The following is a 25,659-nucleotide window of genomic DNA, read 5'->3' as shown; positions in this document are numbered from 1 at the left end:
CCCTTATTTTTAGAATCTACCAAAAATGAGACCATCACAAAATTTCTACAGCTGTGTATATTTCCTCGATGTATTTTTTCAGCAATTGATGCTGTTTACTGTGCTCGTTTTGTTGAATTGGTACATCAACAGAAAACTCCAAATTTTTCCACACTTCTTTGCTATGATCGAGTAAGTTCTTTTTATTGCAACCTTTAAAAAAAAAGTCTCACGCAAAGATAGCTAAACATTATAATCTATACAAGTATTACTGTGTATGTGGTTTAAAAGCATGAACTCAAGAGCCAAGTGCCTGAACCTGAATCTTAGCTCCACCACTTTCTACCTATATGATCTTTGGCAAGTTATTTAACCTCTCTGTGCCTCAGTTTTCTTACCTGTAAAATGGGATAATAGTAGCTGCTTCATAAGATTGTTGTTAGGGTTAAAGAATCACTACACATAAAAACACTTTAGATAGTGCCTGGTACATAATAAGCACTCAAGGTTAAACTATTAACTCTGCATTTGGGTTTACATGTGTTATAGGTAGAATCCTCTTCTCTACTCTTAACCTCCATCCCCTCAAAAAACGACAGAAAGCTTACTTACACCTTCACACATACGTAAAAGCAGTGAAACTTTTCAGTGTGGTCACATTAGCAGATTTTACGCCTGACTTTTCTTAATAATAAATGATTACATTTTGTGGTTTAAAAATGTCTTGTTCCAGCATGTCAGCTGCCAATTTCTGGTTTCTATCAGCCTTGCCTCTGCTTACTGCTCCCCTAACCCCAGTAACATCTATGGCTAAACCTTTGCTAAAGAAGTTATGATATTATGTAATAATGATGATAGTTTTTTCTTCTGTCATTGTAAATCACCTTTCTGTGTAAACGTTTTTTGGGGTTGCCTTATGAGTGTGCTGTTTTTCCACAAAATCTATAATCTCCAAAGGCCTCTGCAAGTGTGAATATAAAAGGAGAAAATTAATCTGAACTAAACTTACCTGTTTAAGTTATTATCATTTACTATAAAATGATCTTTTAAGTTCTGAACGAATTTTGACCTTGATTTATTTTTATTTTTCAATAATTTTTTTCCTGTAGGTTTTCTCTGACATAATTTACACAGTTGCAAGCTGTACTGAAAATGAAGCTAGTCGATACGGGAGATTTCTTTGCTGCATGTTAGAGACTGTGACCAGGTGGCACAGTGATAGAGCCACATATGAGAAGGTAGAACTGATACCCATATATTTTACCTATGACATGAGTACTTCCAGTAATCTCTGAATTACTCACCTTTAAAAGCTGAGTTTAAGATTTAGTTGTCAAGCAGTGTTTAAAAAGTGCTGTACTTTTTTATCCTATCTGGAACTGACATTCCAAATTAGTACCATTAAATAAGCTGAACCTTTATGTGAAAACTACCTACTATCCATAAAAAACACATCATATTTTCACACGGAACCATTAATCTTAATGTTTAAGTTTCAGCTTCTGCTATTTTGTAGGACTAGATTTTCTTTTAAAAGTGACAAACTTTTTTCCTTTCCTTTTTTTTTTTTTTAAAAAAGGAATGTGGAAACTATCCAGGATTCCTTACCATATTACGGGCAACTGGATTTGATGGTGGAAATAAAGCTGATCAATTAGACTATGAAAATTTTCGACATGTTGTACATAAATGGCATTACAAACTAACCAAGGTAAAAAAGGAAAAAAAAATGAGGTTTTTCAAGGGTGTAATTTTTTTCATGCTTACACATTTATAATAATGGATCTTAAAATTTTTGTTGTAGGCATCAGTACATTGCCTTGAAACAGGCGAATATACTCACATCAGGAATATCTTGATTGTGCTAACAAAAATACTTCCTTGGTACCCAAAAGTTTTGAATCTGGGTCAGGCTTTGGAAAGAAGAGTGCATAAAATCTACCAAGAAGAAAAAGAGAAGAGGCCTGATCTATATGCATTGGCTATGGGGTAACATAATCTTACTTTAAAGTGCTTTATGAGACTAGATGACCGAAGGATTCTGAAGACTTTAAAATGTTTTACAGTGTTGAAGTTTATCTTCTGCCTTATTTCAGGAGATTATGGGAGATTATGCGATCATGTTCCCACAGGCTGGTGAGAGTTGGCACTTCTGATTATCAACTTCCGGTCTATACTGGATGATAGTTTCAAAAGTCATACTTAGTATGTCTTGGTTGGGAGAAAGTTTTAATTTTTATCATCAGCTGAGTTATCAGATCTTTAATAGCAAAAAGAACAAAAGTCAGCTCAAGTATTAATTTATATTGAGAGATTTTTATTTTTAACAAAGTATCTAGGGCTTTCTATAAAGACTTCCAGTAACTTAACGGAAAAAATCAATATTTTTATTCTCTGGAACCAAGTAGCCGAGTGAATCACGTGCTAAATTTATTCTTTTAAACTCCATGTTTGTACTTTCTGATTTGTGCTTGTATATTTAAACACTTTGTGCGACTTTCAGCTACTCTGGGCAGTTGAAAAGTAGAAAGTCATACATGATACCTGAAAATGAGTTTCATCACAAAGACCCCCCTCCGAGGAATGCAGTTGCCAGTGTACAAAATGGGCCTGGTGGTGGGCCTTCTTCATCATCGATAGGAAGTATATCTAAATCGGACGAAAGCAGTACTGAGGAGACTGGTATGCTTATTTGCAATAACTTAACGTAATACATTTTGCTTCAACAAACTGAAGTATTTTGTAATGTTACAAGTGAAATGCTGATTTAGTATTTTTTAATTTCCTTGGTTGGATTATATGACTGTCAAGGAAGTAATCAGCCTATTATTTCTTTCTAATTAATCTCTTAATTATTTTGCTGCGAAATTGTAATTTATTTACATTAGGAGCTTATCAAATAAAGCCTTACCTTTATTTCAGATAAATCAAGGGAGAGATCTCAGTGTGGTGTGAAAGCTGTTAATAAAGCTTCTAATGCCACACCGAAAGGGAATTCAAGCAATGGAAATAGTGGCTCTACCAGGTACGAACTCTACCATATGTTAAAATTCTAAATTATTTATTTATTTTTGGTTACATTCTTTTTTTCCTTAATGATTGTGCTTTAGGCGAAAGTTTACAGAGCAGATTTCTCATTAAGCAATTAATACACAAATCGTTTTGTGACATTGGCTGTCAACCTCGTGATGTGTCAACACTCTCCCCTTCTCCACTCTTGGTTCCCATTTCCAATTGTCCAGTTTTCCCGTCCCTTCCTGCCTCCTTGTCTTTGCTTCTGGGCTGTGTGCCCTTTAGTGTCGTATACATGATTTGAACTATGAAGCACGTTCCTCACGTGTGTTATTGTTTGCCCTATAGACGGGTCTAATCTTTGGCTGAAGGGTGAACTTCGGAAGTGACTTCAGCACTGAGTTAAAAGGGTGTCTGTGGACCATACTCTTGCGGTTTCTCCAGTCTCTGCCCTTTTTTTTTTTTTTTTTGTGAATTTGAATTTTGTTCTACGTTTTTCTCCTGCTCTGCCCAGGACCGTCTATTGTGATCCCTGTCAGAGCAGTCAGTGGTGGTAATCAGGCACCATCTGGTTGTTCTGGGCTCAGTCTCATAGAGGCTGTGGTAGAAAATTCTATATTCTTATACGATTGACATCATTAACCATGAATGGAAGGGGGTGGTAGTTGAGTAATATGAAAATCATTCATGTTAGACTCTGAAATTTGGTATATGTTCTTATTTTGATGATGCATTTACTCTCCTACTAATTATATTTTGTATAATACTGGGACTTAATTTTCCCTGCTAGGGTATACAGGAGAAGGTAGGTGGCAAAGGAAAAATAAAAAACTTTAGGATTGAGTGATGACTGTAGACAATCTGGATAAGGATAATTAACATCATAAGAGCCTGTGCAATTTAGATGAATCACTATCCAGCCAAGTAATCCATTTCCTGATAGTAACACCCTTGGTTGGTTTATGGGATATATTTTTGGTTGTTACCTTTACCTTATTATCCTCAAAGGTTATGAGTGTATAAAATAAACAGTAAAGCCAGACATCACTGTAATCATTCTTTTAAATCTGTTATTCATGAATTTGCTTATTTACTACCTATTGGATTAAGATGTAAGGAGCCCCGGTGGTGCAGTGGTTAAAGCGGTTTGAACCCACCAGCTGCTCTGTGGGAGAAAGATGTGGCAGTCTGCTTCCATAAAGATTTACAGCCTTGGAAACCCTATGAGGCAGTTCTGTTCTGTCCTATAGGGTCGGCTATGAGTTGGAATCAACTTGACGGCAATGAGTTTTTAGATATCCTTTGGTTTTCAAAGGGCTACCCTTAGTTTGAGAATTTTTTAAGTCATTAGAAACCCTTTATGATTTTAAACATGGAATATATGTTATGATCATTTGTCTCAAAGTCTCATATTTTTATTCAGCAGCAACAAAACTGTTAAAGAAAATGACAAAGAAAAAGCAAAAGAGAAAGAAAAAGAGAAAAAAGAAAAGACTCCAGCTACTACTCCAGAGGCCAGGGTACTTGGTAAAGATGGTAAAGAAAAACCAAAGGAAGAGCGGGCAAATAAAGATGAAAAAGCAAGAGAGACCAAGGAAAGAACACCAAAATCTGACAAAGAGAAGGAAAAATTCAAGAAGGAAGAAAAAGCTAAAGATGAAAAATTCAAGACCGTTGTCCCCATCGTAGAGTCAAAATCAACTCAAGAAAAGGAAAGGGAGAAGGAGCCATCCAGAGAAAGAGATATAGCAAAGGAAATGAAATCTAAGGAAAATGTTAAAGGAGGAGAAAAAACAGCAGTTCCTGGGTCCTTGAAGTCACCTGTTCCCCGATCAGATATTGCAGAGCCTGAAAGGGGCAAGTTCATCTTTCTTTATATTTGTTTACCTTTTACTGTTTTAATGTATAATTGGTTGTTGCCTCCTTGTTTTGGTAAAGTGATCTAGGGACTTTGCCAGGGGAACTAATACTTGATGACCGTAAAAGTTGGTTGTTTTTGTTTGGAAAAAGTGGGAAGTGGAATTGTACCTTACTCTATTTCTTTTTTGTCCTAACAGAACAAAAACGCCGCAAAATTGATTCTCACCCTTCTCCATCACATTCCTCAACAGTAAAGGTTAGTATAGCCTGAGGAAGGCAGCGTCCATGTTAGGCTCACCTGTTTGGAATACCAGTGTCCTGACTTCCTTCAAGTCTTGTGCCAAGTATTCACTGGAGCCACTGGAGGTTTTATGTTGCATTAGAAAATGAATTTTTTCTATATTGGTGGACTGATATTTTTTACTATTGAGTGTTTTTATAATAAAAATATTAAAACTTCAAGGACTTAGCACTAATTTTGTAAATAATGTTTCAAAGTACAAGAGAAATTTTACCCAGAAGTGCCTCACTGCTTTAAGCAGTCTATTTTTGGAGTGCAATGGTAGCTACAAGCAAATGAATCTTTTCAGCAGAATGAAAGCCTATTTTTCTGCATAAATATCGAAGAATATATAGCACTGAAGACTTCCTGGATGATACAGGATCACAAGATACCTCTGAATTCATCAAGCTTCTTGATGAGCATCATACCGATGTGTGCCTTCTAAGAAGGAGTCTTGAAAGGAGTTCCCATTTTAAAGTCTCCTTGGTGATCAGTTCTCCTGTAGTTGTGTGTATTGAGTGAGCATGCAGCTTCTGTTGTATCTTCCCTTGGAGGTTTGTTTATACCCATTGGGTTCCCAACAAGTTGAACCTTGCGTTACGATAAAAGCAGATGTGGCATCCAGTCCTACCAGCAAAGAGAAACCCCAAGCATTCAACTGCAGCACAAAATCGTGGGTGTAGCCTTCTTGAAGACTCAGGGTAGCCATTCCTTGCTCCATATTTAATTTTAATTCTAAAGTCATCTAATTTCATGGAATCTTTGAATTTGCAGTACACTGAACTTTTAAAACTGTAAGTTACTAATTTTTCATCAAGAGCACTGGTGGAATACTGTAATTCCTTTTTTTTCTTTTTCTTTTCTTTTAAATGCCTTTTTTTTTTTCCTTTTTTCATGGGAGGTGTGAGATGCACCATCACAGATAGGCACTTTGCAAAAAAAAAAAAAAAGATTACTTTTTTATAGAATACATTTTGTTTTCTTGTTATATAATGCCACTAAGTTTTCCAGCTAGGATAAAAAAAAGTGCATATTTATATTAGAGTCACAAGTAAAGTAAAGCTTAAAGCCTCCCAATTAAAGAAAAACTGAAAATCTGAGACAATGTTGTTCTTCCACAGTCATCTCCACTATTTTAAACTTTTTGTGGAGAAAGAATGTTTTGCTTTTATAAGCCTCTTAACATTACCTATAGCTTAAGTTATGGAAAATGTGGCATTGACATATTTTTAAATTCTGAGCAGAAAAAGATTTTTATTTGTTACATTGAGTATGTACAATTTCATTTTTTTCAACATTACAATTCCATTACATGGTTTTGTTTTTGTTTTTATTGTTGATATTCATGTGATAATGACATCACGAGATTTATCCTCACAAGAAGTAGCTGGTTTATTTCCAGGTTACAGCCACACTTCCCAAAGTTCCTCTGGGTTCTGAGAACTATGCCAGCTCACCTGTCATCTCCATTCATTTTCTACAGGACAGTCTCATCGAACTCAAGGAGTCTTCAGCAAAGGTTTGAGTCTTTTAAAATCATCATGCCTAAGTAAATCAAAAAATTCTTTACTTCTTTTATTTAGTAGATTCCGTAGCCCCGATACATTCATTAAGCTAGGATCCACAAGAAAAAGTATTTTGCTTATTTAGAATAACCTCTAAAAATACCTATCACAAACTGACACAACAGATGATACTGGTCTCTTTTAAAGAAATTGTTATAAAATGTGTGTAATGTGGCAACATTTCTATAATCTCTCCTTGCCTGCTGTGTTAAATGCATTCTCCTTTTATGCTTCAAAGACCTGGAAATAAATTTTAAGTTTTGGACAAGGAGGGTGTTGGTTTGTTTTGGGGAGTGTGCTTATTTAATTTCTCAAAACAAATCTGCCAGGCTATTTTCTGACTTTTTTTTAGACAATCCAAAAGACCAAAAAGTAAATTTTATTCATTCACGTAACTGCTCTAAAAACTGAGCCTATCTCAGTCCATAAATTTCTCTTCTGCTGAGCTAGTTCTTTGGTAGTTGTCGCACAATATCAGGGCATGTAATCATTCCCCTGGAGGGGGAGTACTCAACTTGGTGGTTGTGTTTACATGTCAGTATTAATTCTTATTCATTACTCTACATTCCTGAGAATTCTGCTACTACAAGTAATGTGCAGTTTGTGTATGTTATGACAGAGATCATTTCAGTATTGTAGTTGTATTGTTCGTTATTCATGTTATCTTGTCTTACACAATTTGTACCCTTCTTTACTTGGATTAAGGAGCCCCGGTGGCTCAGTGGTTAAAGCAATCGACTGCTAACCGAAAGGTGGGCGGTTTGGAACTACCAGCGACTCCACGGGAGAAAGATGTGGCGGTCTGCTTCCGTAGAAATTTATAGCCTTGGAAACCTGTGGGTTTGCTATGAGTCGGAATTGACTCAATGGCAGTGGGTTTGGTTTTGGTTACTTTGATTTTCTACTTTGCTTCCTCTTGTATCTGCTAAGTATGATTGCTTACTGGTGGACCAATACAAAATAAAATTCTGAAACAGAGCCAGGTGACATCGCTAATGGCTTTTAGATCTATAGCTTTATAGTGAAATGTTTGTGGATGTTGGGTAAATAAGCACTCATTTTTAACAGTTAAGATTAGCCAATGTGCCTGTGTCCTAAAATTGTAGGATTGTTTTTAGAATATACTGTATTAATCAAGAAAGAATATCAGCTGTATTGTGAGCACTTTCTTTTAAAGTAAAACTTTTTATTGGCTAGATTAAACCTGCATTGCGATGTAGTAGGTTTCTGTAACCTTTTTGAGATTGCGTGTGTCAGTATTAACTTTCAACGCGCATGTGGGCTAGTTTTAATTCATGGGTTAAGTTTTTAGTATTTTCTGAAACGTGCTTAGAAGCAGTTTGAAACCTGCTGTTAAAGTTAACTGGATTTTTCTAATCTATGATAAAAATAATGTTACTTCACTTTTGTGAAAGCCTTTTTGAAAATAAAACCTGTGAGATAACTTAGGTTATCTTACTTGGTGCTTATAACAGCACTGTGAGGTAGATAGGGCCTTTGGTGGTGTCTTTTTGACAAATAAGAGACTGAAAAAGTTCTTGAAACTTTCCCAGTGGCCTACAACGTGTTAGTACTAAAACTGGGAGTAAAATTAAGATTATTCTTTCTTAGCACCCATTTCAGCATAGGTTGAAAGGGTTTCTAAGTGTGTTTATTTTAAAATGGTAGTGATCCAAGTTAGTGTCCACACCCCCTTTTTAAAGTGATGATTTTGTGGGTAGTTAAAATTCAGTAGATTTTTGCTATTCAACCAGAAAAAAGTGAAAATGGCATACGAATATATTTCTAAAAATTATATGAATCATAACCACGTTGTTGATCCTTAGTGCTTCACATGATATCTGGCAGTATGATTAGGTGTTCAGTAAATATTTGAAATGAACTCTTAAGCCTTTGGACTTTGGTAAAGCATCCAAAGTACTGGTTTCATCACAGCTGATGTTGCATTTTTACATGTCTAAGAAAATTTAATAGCATATTATTGCTTTAGAGAACAAATTTTACTGGAATTTGAATGATCTCTAAAATTGATTATCTATAACCTCAGTGTTTTGGGGGTAGCTTGTCACCTGTACATATAAAATTCTTTCCCTGCCTTAGTTTGAGTTTTTTAGTTGTACTTTGTCCCTGGCATTTTCTGTTATTATTTTTACTTTCTAATCTAAGGTAAAAGTAATACATGAATTCAACTTCTAAAGTGGGATTTAGTAGTTAAAGGGGAAAAAATCTAGCTTAGTATTCAAATCTTTGTCAGTTCACCCTCTCCCCCAATTTCCAACTGGCATATTTCCAGTTTTGATCAGTTGTGTTTTGACCTACTAATCTTAGCGGCTGTATTTGATGAAAAAAGTATTAAGAACATGTTCCTCTAATCAAGCTTCTCTGTAATTTTGAAGGGCAGCACCTTAACAGAGAATTCTGCTTTTAATTCTATTCACCATCTGAAAATAACGATGTAGAGACACAACCAAGCCTGAAAAAGTCAGGCCACTTTTGTATATTGCAGCCTGAATGAAGTCACTTTGTCACTTTGACAGTGTTCCCTTAAAAAGATTTTGAAAATTGGTTAAATTTCTCTTTTGGCCCTAATGATCCCAGTGTCAGGAATAAAAGCAAATCAAAAACAAAATCCAACAATGCTATGAATACAGATGATTCATTAATGAATCATTTATTTTATTTGGCAAACATGTATTATACTATGTATAAAAGTAGAAAAAATACTTGGCTCCTCTACCATACCAGAAACTATGTTATGAACAAAAATAAATATCATGAAATTCATAGAGAATACTTGCCACAAAAAGGCAAATGTAAAATAATATAAGAGTTCTCAGGAAAGGGAGTCGCAGAGTTGAGGGAGGGTTGAGTGCTGACGGTTTTGAGCTGTCTTTGAAGGCTAAATAGGATTTCAAAAGATGAAGAAATGTGAGTGACCCTTGCAGGTGAAGAGAATTGCTGGAAAGGGGAGGGTGTTAGAGAGCACTAGTGGTCATGGCATAGAGTGCACTGGGTTACCGTGTAGAGGATATATGTAATTATGAAAAGATGAGGAGAGCTTGGAAGCCCCAAACTAAGGACTATATATTTTATTGAGTAGGCAATGGGACACTGTATGTTTTTGTGGAAAAGAATATTGTGATCAGAGGTATTCTTAGAAGGACAGAAAATAAGAATAGAACTGGGGGCATTTCTAAACTAAGAATTTCTGATTGTATATTAATCAAGCTATTTGACTCTTTAGGAAACCCTGGTGGTGTAGTGGTTAAGTGCTACAGCTGCCAACCATAGGATCGGCAGTTCGAATCTGCCAGGCGCTCCTTGGAAACTCTGTGGGGCAGTCCTACTCTGTCCTATAGGGTCGCTGTGAGTCAGAATCGACTCGACGGCACTGGGTTAATTTGACTCTTTAGGCCAAGAATGAAATATTTATTTGAACATTAATGCCAAAAGTAAGTCCTAGAAAAGGTTTTTCAATTGCTTGCAATACAGAATTCAAGTTAGGCACCTTTAAAAACTTCATTCTTACAGAGAACATTGGTTCGTGTGTATATGTATTTGTAACCACAAGCCTTTCTTTCTTTTATCGAGAGAAATTAAGCAATACTTTTCTTAGAGAAATTTCCTTTGAGTATTGCAATAATATATTATTTCTTATCAGTTTCTTAACTAATATTAACTTAAGATGTGAATAAACCTCACAATTAGAAAGACTGAAATGTTATTTAAGGCATACCCAGCAAGAGTATCTTTTCGACAAGCACTTTTATGACTGTTTCTTGTTCTCTTGCTGCTTGTAATTAGTGAACATTTTGTGTATTTCAGTCGGTCACCAACTTCTAAACATTGAAATTTTAAAGATTCTACTTCTGCATTGCTATAATAGTATTTTGGAGCTAACTGAATTGAAAATGTTTGGTGGTATTAAAAAAATTGTTTCTTAATTCTTAAACTGGATTATCTTTTTTTCATGTATTCTTTTGAATACCAAAGAATTTCTTTGTGTACAAATATTTGACTTTTGACTATTCTGTTCATTCCGAAGGTATATCTAGAATTAATATAGTTATATAATGAGTCATATTCAGTGTATCTACTGCCTCATACTTTTAATGTCTTCAATTAAACGTAAGCTTATAGCACAGTTAAAAATGCCGTAAGGTTAGGTATCTGATAATTTCCTGATTACTTCATAAATGTTTTCTTTTTTAATGGATTTCCATATTTACAACTTGCATAAGTAGGATCATCTCTCAATTCTTCAGAACTAGAATATCCAGTTTCTGTGATCTTTGGCTGTTTTATTGCCAGTGGGCCTTTGGCAGCGACAGAATAGGCAAAGGAGAACATTGGTTCATCATTTGCAGTCTTTGAGTTGTTTCATCATCTTCAGATGATGAGAATGACCAGATGGTTTTCTGAGTTATTTAGAACCATCAAGACAAATCTTACAGTCAGTTGAAGTAGAAAATATGCTGCCTGTACATTTGTAAAAACAGTTTAGGGAAGTCTGTGCATGGTTTATGCTGAGGCAGAAAAGACCTTTAGTAAAGTCATGGCTAGGTCCTGTTTTTTTTTTTTTTTAATCTTTACTCACTGTTATCACTGCCTATCAGTGGATGGTAAAACTGCTTACAGTCCCCATGATTGTTTAGAGACATGGACCTTTTTTACAGTAGCGAAAATTCAGTCACTGTTTTTCACATATGGACTCTTGTAATAGAGGTTATAGATCTTCAAAATAGAGCTATAAGGAGAACGCTAGCTTGTGAATTTACTGAGTCTCAGTTGAGACAGTAATGAACTGAGTTTAGATGGTAATTTTTAAAAAGGAAAAACATGGAAGCTTTGCATAATTTGTGCCATAGCTTTTTCTTTACCTCTTGTAATCCAGACAGCTGACCAGTTTTGGCTTTAGGTCTAACTACCAATCGTCTTTCATTAAATAAATAAATAATACCAGTACTGGAAAACTAATAATCTTTAGTAATATTGCCTTAATTTAACAGCTCTACATTAATCATACTCCTCCACCACTGTCCAAGAGTAAGGAGAGAGAAATGGACAAGAAAGATTTGGACAAGTCAAGGGAAAGATCCAGAGAGAGAGAAAAAAAAGATGAAAAGGACAGGAAAGAGCGGAAAAGGGTTTGTAACCTTCTATAAATTAGTTTGGAAAACTCATTATCATATACAGTAGCATGGTTGTTGTCTTTATTTTTTAATACTGGTTCGTTCCATAGAAGTCTGTTATTTAGTGTTTTACCTGGTATTTTAGCCCTAAAGTGTGCAACTTCTACAGTAACGAGGATCTTCAATCTAGTAATCTCTACCAGCTCTGCTTGTCTTTCGTGCCACTTTACCAAGTATGTGAAACTACCACGAATAATTCTCCAATGCTAGTTAGCTGTGCTCTTCTAGTGTAAAAGTAATACCTTAAAACAAAAGCATAAACCCTTGATCAACGTAGTTCACAATTCTTGGTTCTAGGATCATTCAAACAATGACCGTGAAGTGCCACCGGACTTAACCAAGAGGCGTAAAGAGGAAAATGGAACAAGTAGGTAGACTTATTAAATACCTTTGAAGCAATCAAACTGAATTGGAAGAGGCTTTCATGATTCTCTTTTGTAATTGTAGTGGGAGTTTCAAAACACAAAAGTGAAAGTCCATGTGAGTCTCCTTACCCAAATGAGAAAGACAAGGAAAAAAATAAGTCAAAATCTTCAGGCAAAGAAAAAGGCAGCGATTCATTTAAATCTGAAAAGATGGATAAAATCTCCTCCGGTGGCAAAAAGGTAAATTAGGAAAACAAAAGAATGATATATTTTTTCTTAAAAAATCAACTCTTTAAAGAATTTAGCATGTCTTGAATATTTTCCTAGTCAAACAATCTTTTGTTAATTATTTCGGTGTGGGAAGAAGAGACATTGAGAAAAAGGGGAGGTTATCTGTTTCCAGGACTTGTGCCAGCTCAGTTCCAAATTACTGGTAGGTAGAGCTTTTTTTTTTTTTTTTTTCAAACAGAGCTTACCTCAGAAATTCCTTTCCTCTCCATTCTACTCCCACCTATTTCCATTCTTTGATTTTCAGCTTTTCTTCATATCTTTTTTCTCCACCCATTTTTGCTTTTAGTTTCTCTTATGAGATCAAAAGATGGTCACATGTGTTCTCTCTGACCATCACTTTGTCGTAAAGCCTTCGTGAGCCATGATTTTAAATGTATTTTTATAACATTTTTTAATAAATTAATGTGTTTGCAACCTGTATTTGATTTTAAAATTAACTGTAGGGTGTATTCCCTTAGATACTAAGATATTATATCACTTGGATGGTATTAAAAATAGATCTCATGTATCTGCTAAAAGTAAGCAAATCATTACTAAAGTATAAACGTGTAGTGTTTATAAAGCATTATCATAGAATATAAAATATATGTCATATTCATATTTCATAAAAACAGTTTTAGAAAATTATAAGGTGAAAGTTTTAAAATTTCTGTATATTTTAAAAGAGACTGTTCTTTGTAAATAAGTTTATTTTTAGTAGTGGTAAAATTCCACGTAACATGAAATTAACCATTTTAAATAAAGTGTACAATTCAGTAGCATTTAGTACTTTCACAATATTGTGCAACTATTCCCTCTGTCTAGTTTCAAAATATTTTATCACCCCAAAGGGAAATCCTGTATCCGTTAAGCAGTCACTGCCCATCACTCCCTCCTTTCAGCCCCTGACAACCACTAATCCGCTTTCCATCTCTTTGGCTTTACCTGTTCTAGATAAAAAAAAAAAAAGATAGTCCATATAAATGGAATCGTAATATGTGACTTTTTATGTCTGGCTTCTTTCACTTAGCATAAGGATTTATCCATGTTGTAGCATGTATTGGTACTTCATTCTTTTTACGGCTGAATAATATTCCATTGTATATGTATACCATATTTTATTTATCCACTCGTTTCTTGATGGACATTTGGGTTGTTTCTACCTTTTGGCTATTGTGAGTAGTGCTGCTATGAACATTCGTGTACAAGTATTTGTTTGAGTACCTGTTTTCACTTTTCTTGGGTATATACCTAGGAGTAAAATTGCTGGATCAGATGGTAATTCTATGTTTAGCTTTTTGAGGAAACACCAGACTGTTTTCCACAGTGGCTGTATTTTGTATTCCCACCAGCAGCATACGAGGGTGCCAATTTCTCCACATTCTTGCCCATGCTTTTTTTTTTTTTTTAAATAATAGCCATTCTAGTGGAAGTGAATGATATCTCATTGTGGGTTTGATTTGAATTTCCCTAATGACTAATGAGGAGTCCTGGTGCCACAGTGGTTAAGAGCTTGGCTGCTAAGTGAAAGGTCAGCGGTTCGAATCCACCAGTCTCTCCTTGGAAACCTTATGGAGCAGTTCCACTCTGTCCTATAGGGTTGCTACGAGTCGGAATCGACTTGATGGCAAATGGGTTTTTTGTTTGTTTGTTTGTTTTAATGACTGATGATGCTGAGCATTATTAAATGTACTCATTGGCCATTTGTCCATCTTCTTGATGAAATGTTTATTCAAGTCTTTTGCCCATTTTTTAATTGAGTTGTTTGTCTTTTTGTTGTTGAGTTGTAAGAGTTCTTTATATATTCTGGGTATTAGACCCTTATCAGATATATGGTTTACAAATATTTTCTCCCATTCTCTAGGTTGTCTTTTTACTTTTTTGATGGTGTCCTTTGATGCACAAAAGTTACTAATTTTGATGAAGTCCAGTTTGTCAATTTTTTTCCTTGTGTTGCTTGTGCTTTTGGTTGTCATATTAAATAAGCTTTTAAGGAAAAATTTATGACAGGTGAGTGTTGAAATGGGTTTTTGAGCTAATTTTTATATTTGGTATTTCCTTCCCCACCCAATTCCACCATTCCTTATAGGAATCCAGGCATGATAAAGAAAAGATAGAAAAGAAAGAAAAACGGGACAGTTCAGGAGGAAAGGAAGAGAAGAAACAATATCCTTTTTGTTTTCAGTCAATGTAACGGAAAACTTTGATACTGGTCATGTTTTAGAACTATACTCTTGTAGTAGGTGGTCTAAATGCTTAAGTGCTTCTTAGCTTTTAAGTGGTCTCTCTAGTACGGAATCCGGAAGTGGGAGACTTTGATGTTCTTGGTTTAACTTCTGTAGTGACTGAGGCTGTTTCATGCTACCAAGGGATTTAGAGTTCCTTAGGCTGTATTATCACTGAGAGGAAGAAGGACCACAGACAGTTCCTTGGGCTGGAGACATGGGGAATAGAAGGGCAAAATAATGCCGATGACAAGCAGAGCTGGTAGGTTGTGGCTACCAGGCTGATTGGAGCCAATGAGGCCTGCACGCTGAGGGATTGAACTAAAACGCAAAATACCATTGTTTTTTTTCAAAGTTGCTTTCCCTTAATTTGTCATCTACTCATAAGTCTTCAGACAAGCACAGATAATGAAGACTTTCCATCAAGGTGAGTGTTCTCTCGCTTTTTATTTAAAGGTAAAAACATAAAATGAGGTTTGATAACGTTGAAGAAACCAGGTCCATTTTGCAAGATTCAGCTACTTGAAATTTGTACCTAAATATAATGACCACGCGTTTGGGTACAGATGCAAAACAAGATTCATTTCAATTATTTTTAAGCTGTTTTCATTTTAAGCTTGCCAATTAGCTACACTTTTTTTTTTTTTAAGTACCAAGATGTATTCAAGAACATCTGACTTTCTTTTTCCACTGGTTCCCATCTTCTCTGGATACTTAGTTACCTTTTTAATGTACCTCTAGCCCTGCAAAAGGACCTGTGGTGGCATGGTGGTTAAGCGCTCGGCTGCTAACCAGGAGGTTGACAGTTTGAACCCACCAGCCTCTCCGTGGGAGAAAGATGTGGCAGTCTGCTTCCATAAACATTTACAGCCTTGGAAACCCTATGGGGCAGTTCTACTCTGTCCTACAGGGTTGCTATGAGTCAGAATTAACTCGACAGCAATGAATATAGCCATTGGTGGTATCTGCATTTTATAGGTGAAGAAATAGACTTGGAGAGGATAAGTTGGACAGGGTCATGGAGATATTACTCGACAGAGCCAGGACTCAAATCTAGGTCTTCTAAAGCCTTCGGTGTTTCTTCCTTTTTTTAATTTTTTTTTTGGCTTCTCATGCAGACATGTTATCCCAAGGTTTTTAAGTTTTTGTACCACTTTTTCTACCTCTGCGCATATTTTGCAGTGCGGAAACCTTTGGTCTGTACTTTTAGTTCTGGAATTTAAAATATGTGGCTTTGTTTTCAAGATAATTCACTTATACCTTACATGAAATTTCCAGATATAGAAGCTTACCTTTTTAAATACCAAAATGGTATTTCATGCGAAAGGTTTTTTTTTTAACCATCTTAAATAAATCATTTGTCCATCTTAGTGGCCATAGTGATCAAAACTTTTTTTGAGCACTTAGATCATCTTATGAATACCTGTTTTTGCTTGATAATGCCTTGGGATTACTGAGGTATGTAGAATCCTTTGCCTCCTACATTTAATGGTTCCAGGTGGCTATATTTGAAGTTGTTGACTCAGGTTTTTTCATAGCCCGTTTTCTCTGTTCCATGTTAGCTGTCACTTAATGATATCAAGTATCCTTGCTGTCTGTGTTGTTGTTAGTTGCTGTTGAGTTGATTCCGACTCATGGTAACCCCCTCACCGCAAATACCATTTGCTGCTTCTAGTCTTTTATGAAATCGGATAGATGATCAAGGCTGTTAGAGTTGTTTAAGAATGAGAAATGTCTGAGAACCAGCTCTGTACAAGGGAATGAGCTTTAGGGTATGAATTTTGTAATACTTATTTTGGCTGCAAAACTGGTACTTGAGGTTGCCAAATAGGTAACCTCCTGATCAGTGGTGTGGTTTTACGGCTTTATTATTCTGTGCGTGTTAACTAAGTAGTAGAGTAGGGTAAACTAGAATTATGAGAGGGCATTTTTAATTTCATAGAGTTTTTTTTTAATTAGGAAGATTATAAAAAAAAAATCATTGCCCATTCTTCAATTGTAACTGTCTCCCAAAATGCCCTACCTCTCATATCTTCACTAGGAATGGGCCTACCATTGTCACATCTCACATCTTTCACTGTGATTTTATACTCTCTCTTTACTTAGTACCTAAATATTAACCTTTGGTATGTGAAGATTATGCTATAGGTTTTTTTTTTTTTCCTTTGCGTTTTCTCTCATGTTGGCCGTGGATTTGTACTTTACTTTTCTACAGAATTTTTCAGGACCAAAGGCATGAAAAGACTGGCCATGGATTGGTGTTTGGCTAGTGGCCTTGTAGCAAAGCTTCTAGATTCAGATATCCTTTTAAAATACATTTAGTTTGATGTTCACCCTGTTAAATTTCTTGCTGACAACTATGTACTATACTTTTCTTCTTAAGTAGACTCTAGTTTTGAGGCTCTGGTTGATTCTTCCTTTTTCTGGCTGCTTCCTATCTGGATACATTCTAGGGTTGGTCGAGTGTTTTCTATTTTTCTTCCTTTTTGTGTAGAGGTCTCATCATTTCTCATTGGCACCATCTACCTATAGGCTACTTCTAAATCATTTCCACCCCGCTCCCTCTTTTATTTATTTTTCATCCTATGGGAAAGAGAGCTGCTGCCTATTTCACATTTCCATGATTCAGAGATGTCATTTATTCTAAGACTCATTGTTAGTTTCTAGAACATTTTTTGACAGGAGTGGGTAGAGAAATAACATTGATTTCTAAATATCACCCCGATTTCTGAGACATTAAAATGATCATATTAGAACTAAGAAAATACGGTATACCAATATGGCTCAGATTAAATTACTTGCAGTGTTATGTCTTCTTTTCCTGTTTCATATTTTTAGTTACAAAACTCTTTTTGCTTATCCTCCGAGTTCTGCATCTTCTGTTACCTTTTATTGCTAAAGTCTTCATCCAGATTCATCTTGCCACTCCTTGACTAATCACTTGAACATCACTGGCTGCTTCGCCTTTAACCCAGGGCTTTGAGCCAGTTCAGACTGATTCAGTCATAGCCGCTGAAGCGAAACTGGAACAGAACCGAGTTTTTACAATTTGGATGATCTGGAACGATAACTGGAACTGGAAAAATTACAGGTCGAAGCCCTGGAATGGTAGACTTGGAAGAGGCGTAGTGAGCCCATTGAGGAGCCTGATACATGAGTTTGGATTATTTGCAGGACTGTGGAGAGTGACACACATTCAAAGCAGTGTGGTCGGCCGCTATCTTTTAGCAGGACACCGTTGTTTCTGACTCTGCTCAAAATCCGTCTGGCAAGAAATTTGGTTGCTATTATGCAGCACATACACTGCTCTTGTTTTCAAAGAGGGAAATTAGGTTTCCAGCAGGGCTTCGACCTGTAATTTTTCCTGTTTAGGCCATGGACCTTTTTTTCAGTGCAGCACAGTCAGTCCCCACCCAACCCACAACTGGTTTTGCAACTCCTGCTTTAAGCCATTGTTTTATTCAGTCCATACTTGGAAACTGACCTACCAAGTGCTCAAAGAGTTTTAAATTTAGGAATGTACTACCCGGTTGAGGCATAGCCCTAGATGCTGGTAATATGTGTTGGAGTAGGAAATGTTTGATTAAGTTTCTTTCTCAATTGCTTACACACGAGCTTGCCTGCAGAGTCCTAGTCACTGATTCCTATGTATGTATGAGTATATATAAGATTTTATTACATGGTTGCATAGCCCCCCTCCCTAGATTGGGATCTTTTTGAAGGCAATACCTGCATCTCTTCTTTCTAATCAGTCAACTATTTTTTTTGTATTACTTGCTATGTTTCAGATACTCTGTTAACTTTACGTAGAGGACCACCTACTCCCGAGGTATTAAATGTTTCTCTTTGGTATCTGGTGTGAACATTGATGAGGAGGAATATTGGCTTTTATTTTCTGCTATTTTATCAAAAGAAGGTTCAGTTTATTTATAACATCTGTTAGAAGGGAAAGCCATACTGATTAAAAAGAAGTCGCTTTGTGTGCTCCAACATATTTTTTGAGGGCAAGCTTATTATACTTTCATTTTGGTCTGTATGTAGTAATCATTGAATGTATACAAAACCTTTGTTAGGAGATTGAAATGTTGATGCAAACCATTTTTCTTTTCATTATCATCCCTTATTTAAAAGTATTGGGTGTGGGTTCTGTGCACTGATATTCAGGGCAGAAGGGATTTTCTATTTCCTTGCTTTTCCACTTAAGGTAGACTGTAAGGTGCTCTTTTTTTTTTAATCTGGACATAGGCACGAGCACTTCAAAAAGTCTCCCATGTCACATTGACCCCTGAGCATGACTGTCCCCTGTACGCACATTTATTCTGAGCATAAAATTAAAAAGTGTGTGTGTGTATAAAGGCGTACCTTTGATAAGAAGGCTGATCTTATATATACAGCTTTTCTGCCTTGATCACTGCTCTAGCTGTTCTTTTCTCCAGATCATCCTCCTTTCAGATTTGCTTTTTGCTGTCACAGCTCTCCATAACGTTATTTAAAAGCAGCACCCTCAACTCTCAGAGGGTACTCTTTGAGGGCATTTCATGCATAGTTTTCTGATTCCTTGACAGAGGAGGAGAGGGCATGATAGAACATAGGGAAATGATAGCCCTACTGATAGAGCAAGGCCTATTTCTGGAAAAAAAAGAGAGAGAAAACCCAGTGGCCCAAGATAATTCCCAATATAAAATGATGTTTACAAGTAGAATCTTGTCTCAGCAGATTAGAAAGCCACATTTTGTTTAAACATTTCTTGTGAACATGGCATTACCAATGCAGTTTATAGCACCAATAGGTAGGTGTCCATTTAATAGGACAGGAGACTGTGAACTGAGCCTGCAGTAGAAAACACTTGAGAAACATCGGTAGTCCTAGGTATGAAAAAGAGATCTGTGTGATTCTTTACATTTACAGCCTGTGCTTTCTTATTCACAATGGTTAAAGTGGCACATATTTAAAACAATAGTTAATAAAAATAACCTTTGAAGAATGTTGAGGTAATGTGGTATGGTATAAACTCAATGAGAAGAAAACTACTGCTCTGCTGGAAGATGGAGTCCCAGTGGCTGAGCGTGACACTGTTTCATCACTGTGTGACTTTCTTCTTGACAGCACCTAGCTCTTTTTGAAGTTCACTGAACTTGGGGCAGTTTTCAAGTTTGTAATCCTACCACTTGAGCATAGTTTTATAAACATCCTCTGGGCACTGCTGAGAGGCTGACACCCAGTATCCTCTTTCCACTTGCTCTTGTGCTTGCTGATTTGTCATTCCAGGGTATGGACAGACCCCTAAGCTGAAGGTCTCCCAGAGGAGGATGCCAAAGCTCCATGCGCCACTCTCAGAACGATATCTCCCATAATTAAGAGCTTCTGGTGCTGTCCACTTAATGGGAATCTGCTTTAAGCCAGAAGATGAATACACACCACCATCCTCTTGACGAGACATTCCAAAGTCACTGATTTTCAGAACATTATTTCCGCCTCCAGGCAGTTTCTTGCAGCAAGGTCCCTGTGTATACAGTTTTTATTGGAGATACGTCACCCAGAAGCAGCATCTAATGAAAATTTCACTAAATGAATTTTAGTTCATCCTTCTTTCCTCAGAAAGGAGAGAAAATCGCCTCCTGGAACCGGTTCCATAATGATGTAGATAGGCTGTCTTTGTGTGCAAACTCCTATGAGTTTGAAAATATTGAAATGATCATATTGCTTGAGGATTTTGGCTTCTTGTAAAAAAGTTAATTTCTGTTCCTGGGAAAGAGCTTCTTTACACATTTTAACAGCAACAGCAATTTTATCCTTCAATGTGCCCTTAAATACGTCACCAATATTTCCCTTGCCCAGTAATTCTCCCAATGTGACATCTTAATGATTGAAACCCATTTCTTTTCCTCATAGGCATAGCCATACTGATACCATGATGCTCTTTACTGGAACATTCACCTTTATTTTTCCAATTTTATTACTGAGATGAACTTCACATAACAAAATTCACCATTTAAAAAGTGTATATAAAGAGACCTTGTACCCATTAGCAATCACTCCCAACTCTCCTCTCTGCCCCTGGAAACCACTATGAATTCTTTATGAATTTGGTCTATTTTGGACATTTCATATAAATGGAATAATGCAATATGTGGCCTTTTGTTTCTGGTTTCTTTCACCTAGCATCATGTTTTCAAGGCTCATCCATGTCGTAGCATGTATCAGTACTTCATTCCTTTTTATGATTGAATAATATGCCATTGAATGAATGTGTAACATATTTTGTTTATTCATCAGTCGATGGACAGAAATGATGATTTTTAAGTATTAAAATTGTAAGTTCAGCATTAGTGTATCCACAGTTACAATTGGTAATGTCAAGATTGTTCACGGTGTGAATAGAACGCTTGTGTAGAAACAATATGTAAATTATTTGTCAGCATTTTATGAAAGTGTGATGATTTTCTAAGGCCCCTTCTTGCTCTGATTTTATCAAATATATGAATGTAGTATTTTCATCAATAAAGGTTAATGCGTTAAGCATTAGTTTAAAATTTGAATGAGAACAATGTTAGGCAGATATGAAATTATTTGCCACATGTTGTAATGATCATGTTTTGAATTTATTTCAATATGCAGTATTTGAAAAATGTCAATACATAAAGGAAAGAAAATGAGTATAATTGAGTCAATATATTTTTAAAGCAATTTTTGTAATTTAGCAGACATTGCATCTTAATATAAGTTACTATTAAAATTGTGTCCTTGTAAAAAATGTGATGGCATCTCTCTCTCTCTTTCTCTCTCATTTCTTTTCTTTGGCTGTTGGTCATATGAAATAGCTTCCTTTTCATTGCTCCATGTTCTGTTTACTTTTGACAAGCTACTGCTTACCCCTGTGGAATGTTTTATTTCTGGCTTTTTCTTTTTCTTTCCTCACCCCATTCTCCCCTCCCTCTCACATGAACAAAATACTAAGTGTTCTTTTTAAGTCATCATGATGTCCCTGTCTTTAATGGTTTCTAAGACTGGACAGTAAGAAATACGCAAATATTTTATCCCTTTCTGGGGACTTAATTCAGGCATTTGTTATTGATGGAACTCACTGACTTTTCTTTCTTAAACCAGTCAATCCTCTCTTCTTTCTTTCTCCTTCCTTCCTCCCTTTTCTTCCCTCCTTCACTACTTCCTTCCTCCCTCCTCCCATCCTTTCCCCTCCCTCCTTTTCTGCCTGCCTTCCTTCCTGTCTATCAATATAATCACTTTGTTTCTTTCAGGTGAGATTGGAATGAAATTGTTCAACTGTGACCAGAAATTTATTTTCCTGAGTAGATTGCCGAGCAATTATGAATGAAGAGGGCCCATTTTCATCTCCTTAAATTATTCAGTTATCTGCTTTATTGCTCCGTGCTGAAAACTTAAATTATTGAGTCGTGCATTACTGTATTTTAACTTGTTGCTTCGTATCTACATGTTTATTTTCAGTAAATGGCTGAAAGTGTTAACTGTTCAATATTTTTAGCACAATGTGCTGCCTACAGTTCCCAACAAGCAAATAAGGTTACATATGTACAGAATTTCACTTAAGGTTAACTAAATATTGCCTGGTTTGGTTTTTTTTTTTTTTTTAATCTGAAATGCTTTCTTTTTATTGGTTGAGACTGAAAATAAACAATTATGGAACCATTTTGAATTTACCTCATTTTAAAACTCACTTTTAATTTATTATTTGGCCTCTTTTTTAATATTAGTCACTAAAAACAAAGTGGGAGCAGTGTCTTATGCAATGCTTAGGAATCCTTTTATATAGTACGTGGACAATATTAAAACCTGTAAAAAAGAAAAAAAAGTACCAGCGCTCATTTGTCCCTTGCCATGTTTTTTCTTGTAATTATGTGAGACAAATCGGGGTCGGGGGGAATCAGAAGTTACTTGTGTTTTAATTCTACAGCTACAGGAGCTTTGTATTGCTGAACTTTCGTCTGGAAAAGTTTCACAGTGACATTTTTAAAAGAGAATTTTTTTATCTACTGAATTATGCCAGTGTAACCTTTTTTCTAAATAAACGATAGTTTTCTCAATTGATTGTACATCGTTGTGTATGTTGTTGCTTATTCAGAATACCTCAGCAAAGATAACTCATAAGGATTCTTAGTACATGGGCTACAGTGTTTTAAAATAACATGTCCAGTAATATTAAAAAATTCTCTTTGATCACCTCTGCGGTGGGGTAAACAGTGTGCTGAAATCATGCCTAGAATTATCCATTTAGTTTTTCATTCCTTGGAACCAATGATACCTTGCCTATTAAAAATTGCAGAGAATGATAAAAAGGATGTAATTTGCTGAGAAATGCTGAGCATATTTTAGAATTGGCAAAGGGATATGTATATATATGTATCTCAGTACTGCTTTTCAGGTAGTTAATAATTTGCAAAAATTGGTTGAGCAGAATATTTATGAGAGAGCGATCCATTCAGTCACTATTGAACAGCCATAATTTGCTGGCATAAAAATAAATACTTCGTTAGAGTGATTTCGGTGTTAAGAAAATATGGTTCACCTCAAATTCATCTGAAACATCAGGGAAGAGCTTTCCAGGTATTGCATTGCTTTCACTTTTTCATTTTAAAGGTCACATGATTGTGCATTTGAACTAGAAATTTTACTATTTAACATCAGTATCTCTTCTCCCTGTCCCCCAAATGGTTGAACACAGGCAGTCTTTGGTTGTGGCCTTGGTAGAAATGCATTGCGAATGGAAAATCTAGCATGTTAAATCTTTGGATTTAGCTGTGCAGCAATAATGATTTTGGAAATAAGAAATCTGTATTTGTGTAAGACCGTGCCCCTAAGGTGCTTCCAGTCTAGCTGGGAAAATAAAAGTCCAGTGAGTGCTGTAGGGGGTCAGCAAACTTTTCTGTAAAGGGCCGGATTGTGAGTGTTGGAGGCTTTGTAGGCCATATGGTCTCTCTTGGAACTACTGAACTCTGCCCTGGTAGCATGAAAGCAGCCATAGACAATATGTAAATAAATGACCCTGACTGAGTTCCAGTATTTACAAAAACGGGAGTGGGATTTGGCATGCAGACTGTAGTTTATTAAACCTTGCTATAGAGAGTCCTAACCTTGCTATAGAGAGTAGAGAGTCCTAGAGAAGATTCATTGAAAAAATAAAGGTATTTGTGCACCACAGCGCCAGAGGTACAGCCATGAACAAAACAAAGTCCCTGCTCTCATGGAGCTTCCGTTCTAGTTAGTGGAGGTTGACGGCATTTATGTTAGGTGGTGAGATGAGCTCTGAGGAAAAATAGACTAGGATAAGGAGAAAGGCTGAGACAGGGCTTACTGCTTTATATATAATCAGGGAATGAAGAGCAAAGCAGGATATTTTGAGGCAGATGTCACAGTATGAATATTTTATTACCAAGTAATATGAGCAGGAAATATTCCTGATCCACAACTCATCTTTGAACCTTTTACCTGAATATCATGTAATATGCAGAATTTCTCAGAACTTGGGCTGAGTTCTAGTGGCTGTTCTTCAGGCTTGTCCATTTTCTAGAAGTTCTTAACTTTGGGCTCATAAATGGGCTTGGAGGACACTTATGGACCCCCAGAAATTGAATGCAAGTTTGTGATATGTGTATTCTTCTGGGTCTTTAGCTTTCACTTGGTTATCAAAAAGGTAGGAGCACAATTAATATAGCTCAGTAGATCTTGAGGTAACAACTTTTTCTGGGTTTTGTTCCAAAGCAATCAAAACCTATATAACCCTGAACCTGTCTATCTGAAACTGGTGAGAAGTTGGAAGATAGTTGTCTATCCATCTGCTTTGCATTAAACCTACCTACCAGCTGCCATCAAGTCACCAACTCATGGTGACCCTACGTGTTGCAGAGTAGAACTGTGCTCCATAACAGTTTTCAAGGACCTTTTAGAAGCAGATCACCAGGCCTGTCTTCCAAGGCACCTTTGGATGGGTTTGAACTGGCAACCTTTTGGTTAGTATTTGAGTACTTAGTTGCACCAACCAGGGACTCCTTGGATTAAATGTTGGTGGGTGCCATAGAGTCAGTTCCAACTCAGCGACGCTATGCACAACGGAACGAAACACTGCCCGGTCCCGCACCATCCTCACGATCATTGTTACGCTTGAGCCTGTTGTTGCAGCTGCTGTGTCAGTCCATGTCGGTGAGGGTCTTTGTCTTTTTTTCTCACCCTCTACCAGGTATGATGTCCTTCTCCAGGGACTGATCCCCCCCACCCCGACAACATGTCCAAAGTATGTAAGGTGCAGACTCGCCATCCTTGCTTCTAAGGAGCATTCTGGTTGTACTTCTTCCAAGACAGATTGTTCTTTTGAAAGTCCATGGTATATTCAATATTTTTCGCCAGCACCACAATTCAAAGGTGTCAATTCTTCTTCGGTCTTCCTTATTCATTGTCCAGCTTTCGCATGCATATGAGCCGATTGAAAACACCATGGCTTGGGTCAGGCACACCTTAGTCCTCAAGGTGACATCTTTGTTTTTCAACACTTTAAAAAGAGGTCTTTTGCGGCAGATTTGCCCAAGGCAAATAGTAGGGGCAAAAGTTAGAGCAGCTTGCCTTGCCTTGGCAAATGAGCTACAAGTGATTTGCAGCTTATTGTTGGAAAAGTCACTGGTCCGTGGTAGAGGGCCTTTTTCTATTTCAAGGCATCACTTTATTTAGCCATGTATGGGTGGAAATCCTCTTGGTCTTATTTTTTTTCCAATAATTATGTAATTGTTTTATTCCACCCCATCATGGTCCAAAAAGGATTTATGTAAAAACTTGCAATACAAGATTTTTTTTTTTTAACGAGAAAATTTGGTTTCTGGGTAAAAATATCCCAAGTGAGGTTAATACCCCCAAAAAGTGTATACTTGGGCTATGATTTGGCTC

General features: G+C 36.4%; 1 protein-coding gene and 1 pseudogene across 11 annotated transcripts in view; one reads left to right on the top strand and one right to left on the bottom strand.

The window, feature by feature from the left end:
• THOC2 (THO complex subunit 2) overlaps positions 1–24,502 on the top strand; it is a 114,595-nt gene extending 90,093 nt beyond the window's left edge. The window contains exons 25-39 of one of the 11 annotated variants that reach the window (XM_064277550.1): positions 14–171; positions 1,089–1,217; positions 1,559–1,690; positions 1,784–1,968; positions 2,483–2,661; positions 2,902–3,004; positions 4,415–4,848; positions 5,049–5,107; positions 6,522–6,653; positions 11,709–11,846; positions 12,189–12,258; positions 12,339–12,496; positions 14,616–14,692; positions 15,139–15,178; positions 20,644–24,502. In XM_064277550.1, coding sequence (XP_064133620.1) covers positions 14–171; positions 1,089–1,217; positions 1,559–1,690; positions 1,784–1,968; positions 2,483–2,661; positions 2,902–3,004; positions 4,415–4,848; positions 5,049–5,107; positions 6,522–6,653; positions 11,709–11,846; positions 12,189–12,258; positions 12,339–12,496; positions 14,616–14,692; positions 15,139–15,160 — 1,976 coding nt within the window. In that variant the 3' untranslated portion in view covers positions 15,161–15,178; positions 20,644–24,502. Of the gene's footprint in view, positions 1–13; positions 172–1,088; positions 1,218–1,558; positions 1,691–1,783; positions 1,969–2,482; positions 2,662–2,901; positions 3,005–4,414; positions 4,849–5,048; positions 5,836–6,521; positions 6,654–11,708; positions 11,847–12,188; positions 12,259–12,338; positions 12,497–14,615; positions 14,693–15,132; positions 15,179–20,019; positions 20,132–20,643 lie in introns of those variants that run through there. The other 10 variants (XM_023553850.2, XM_064277551.1, XM_023553851.2 and 7 more) reach the window with 10 other exon arrangements.
• On the bottom strand, positions 18,667–20,520 carry LOC104846318 (tyrosine-protein kinase Fer-like; annotated as a pseudogene).
• Positions 24,503–25,659: the final 1,157 nt, after the last annotated feature.

Source organism: Loxodonta africana, chromosome X, assembly GCF_030014295.1.
Source record: "Loxodonta africana isolate mLoxAfr1 chromosome X, mLoxAfr1.hap2, whole genome shotgun sequence".
NCBI lineage: Eukaryota > Metazoa > Chordata > Mammalia > Proboscidea > Elephantidae > Loxodonta > Loxodonta africana.
Note: the sequence above shows the minus strand (reverse complement) of the source record. Positions and strands in the feature narration are given on the sequence as shown.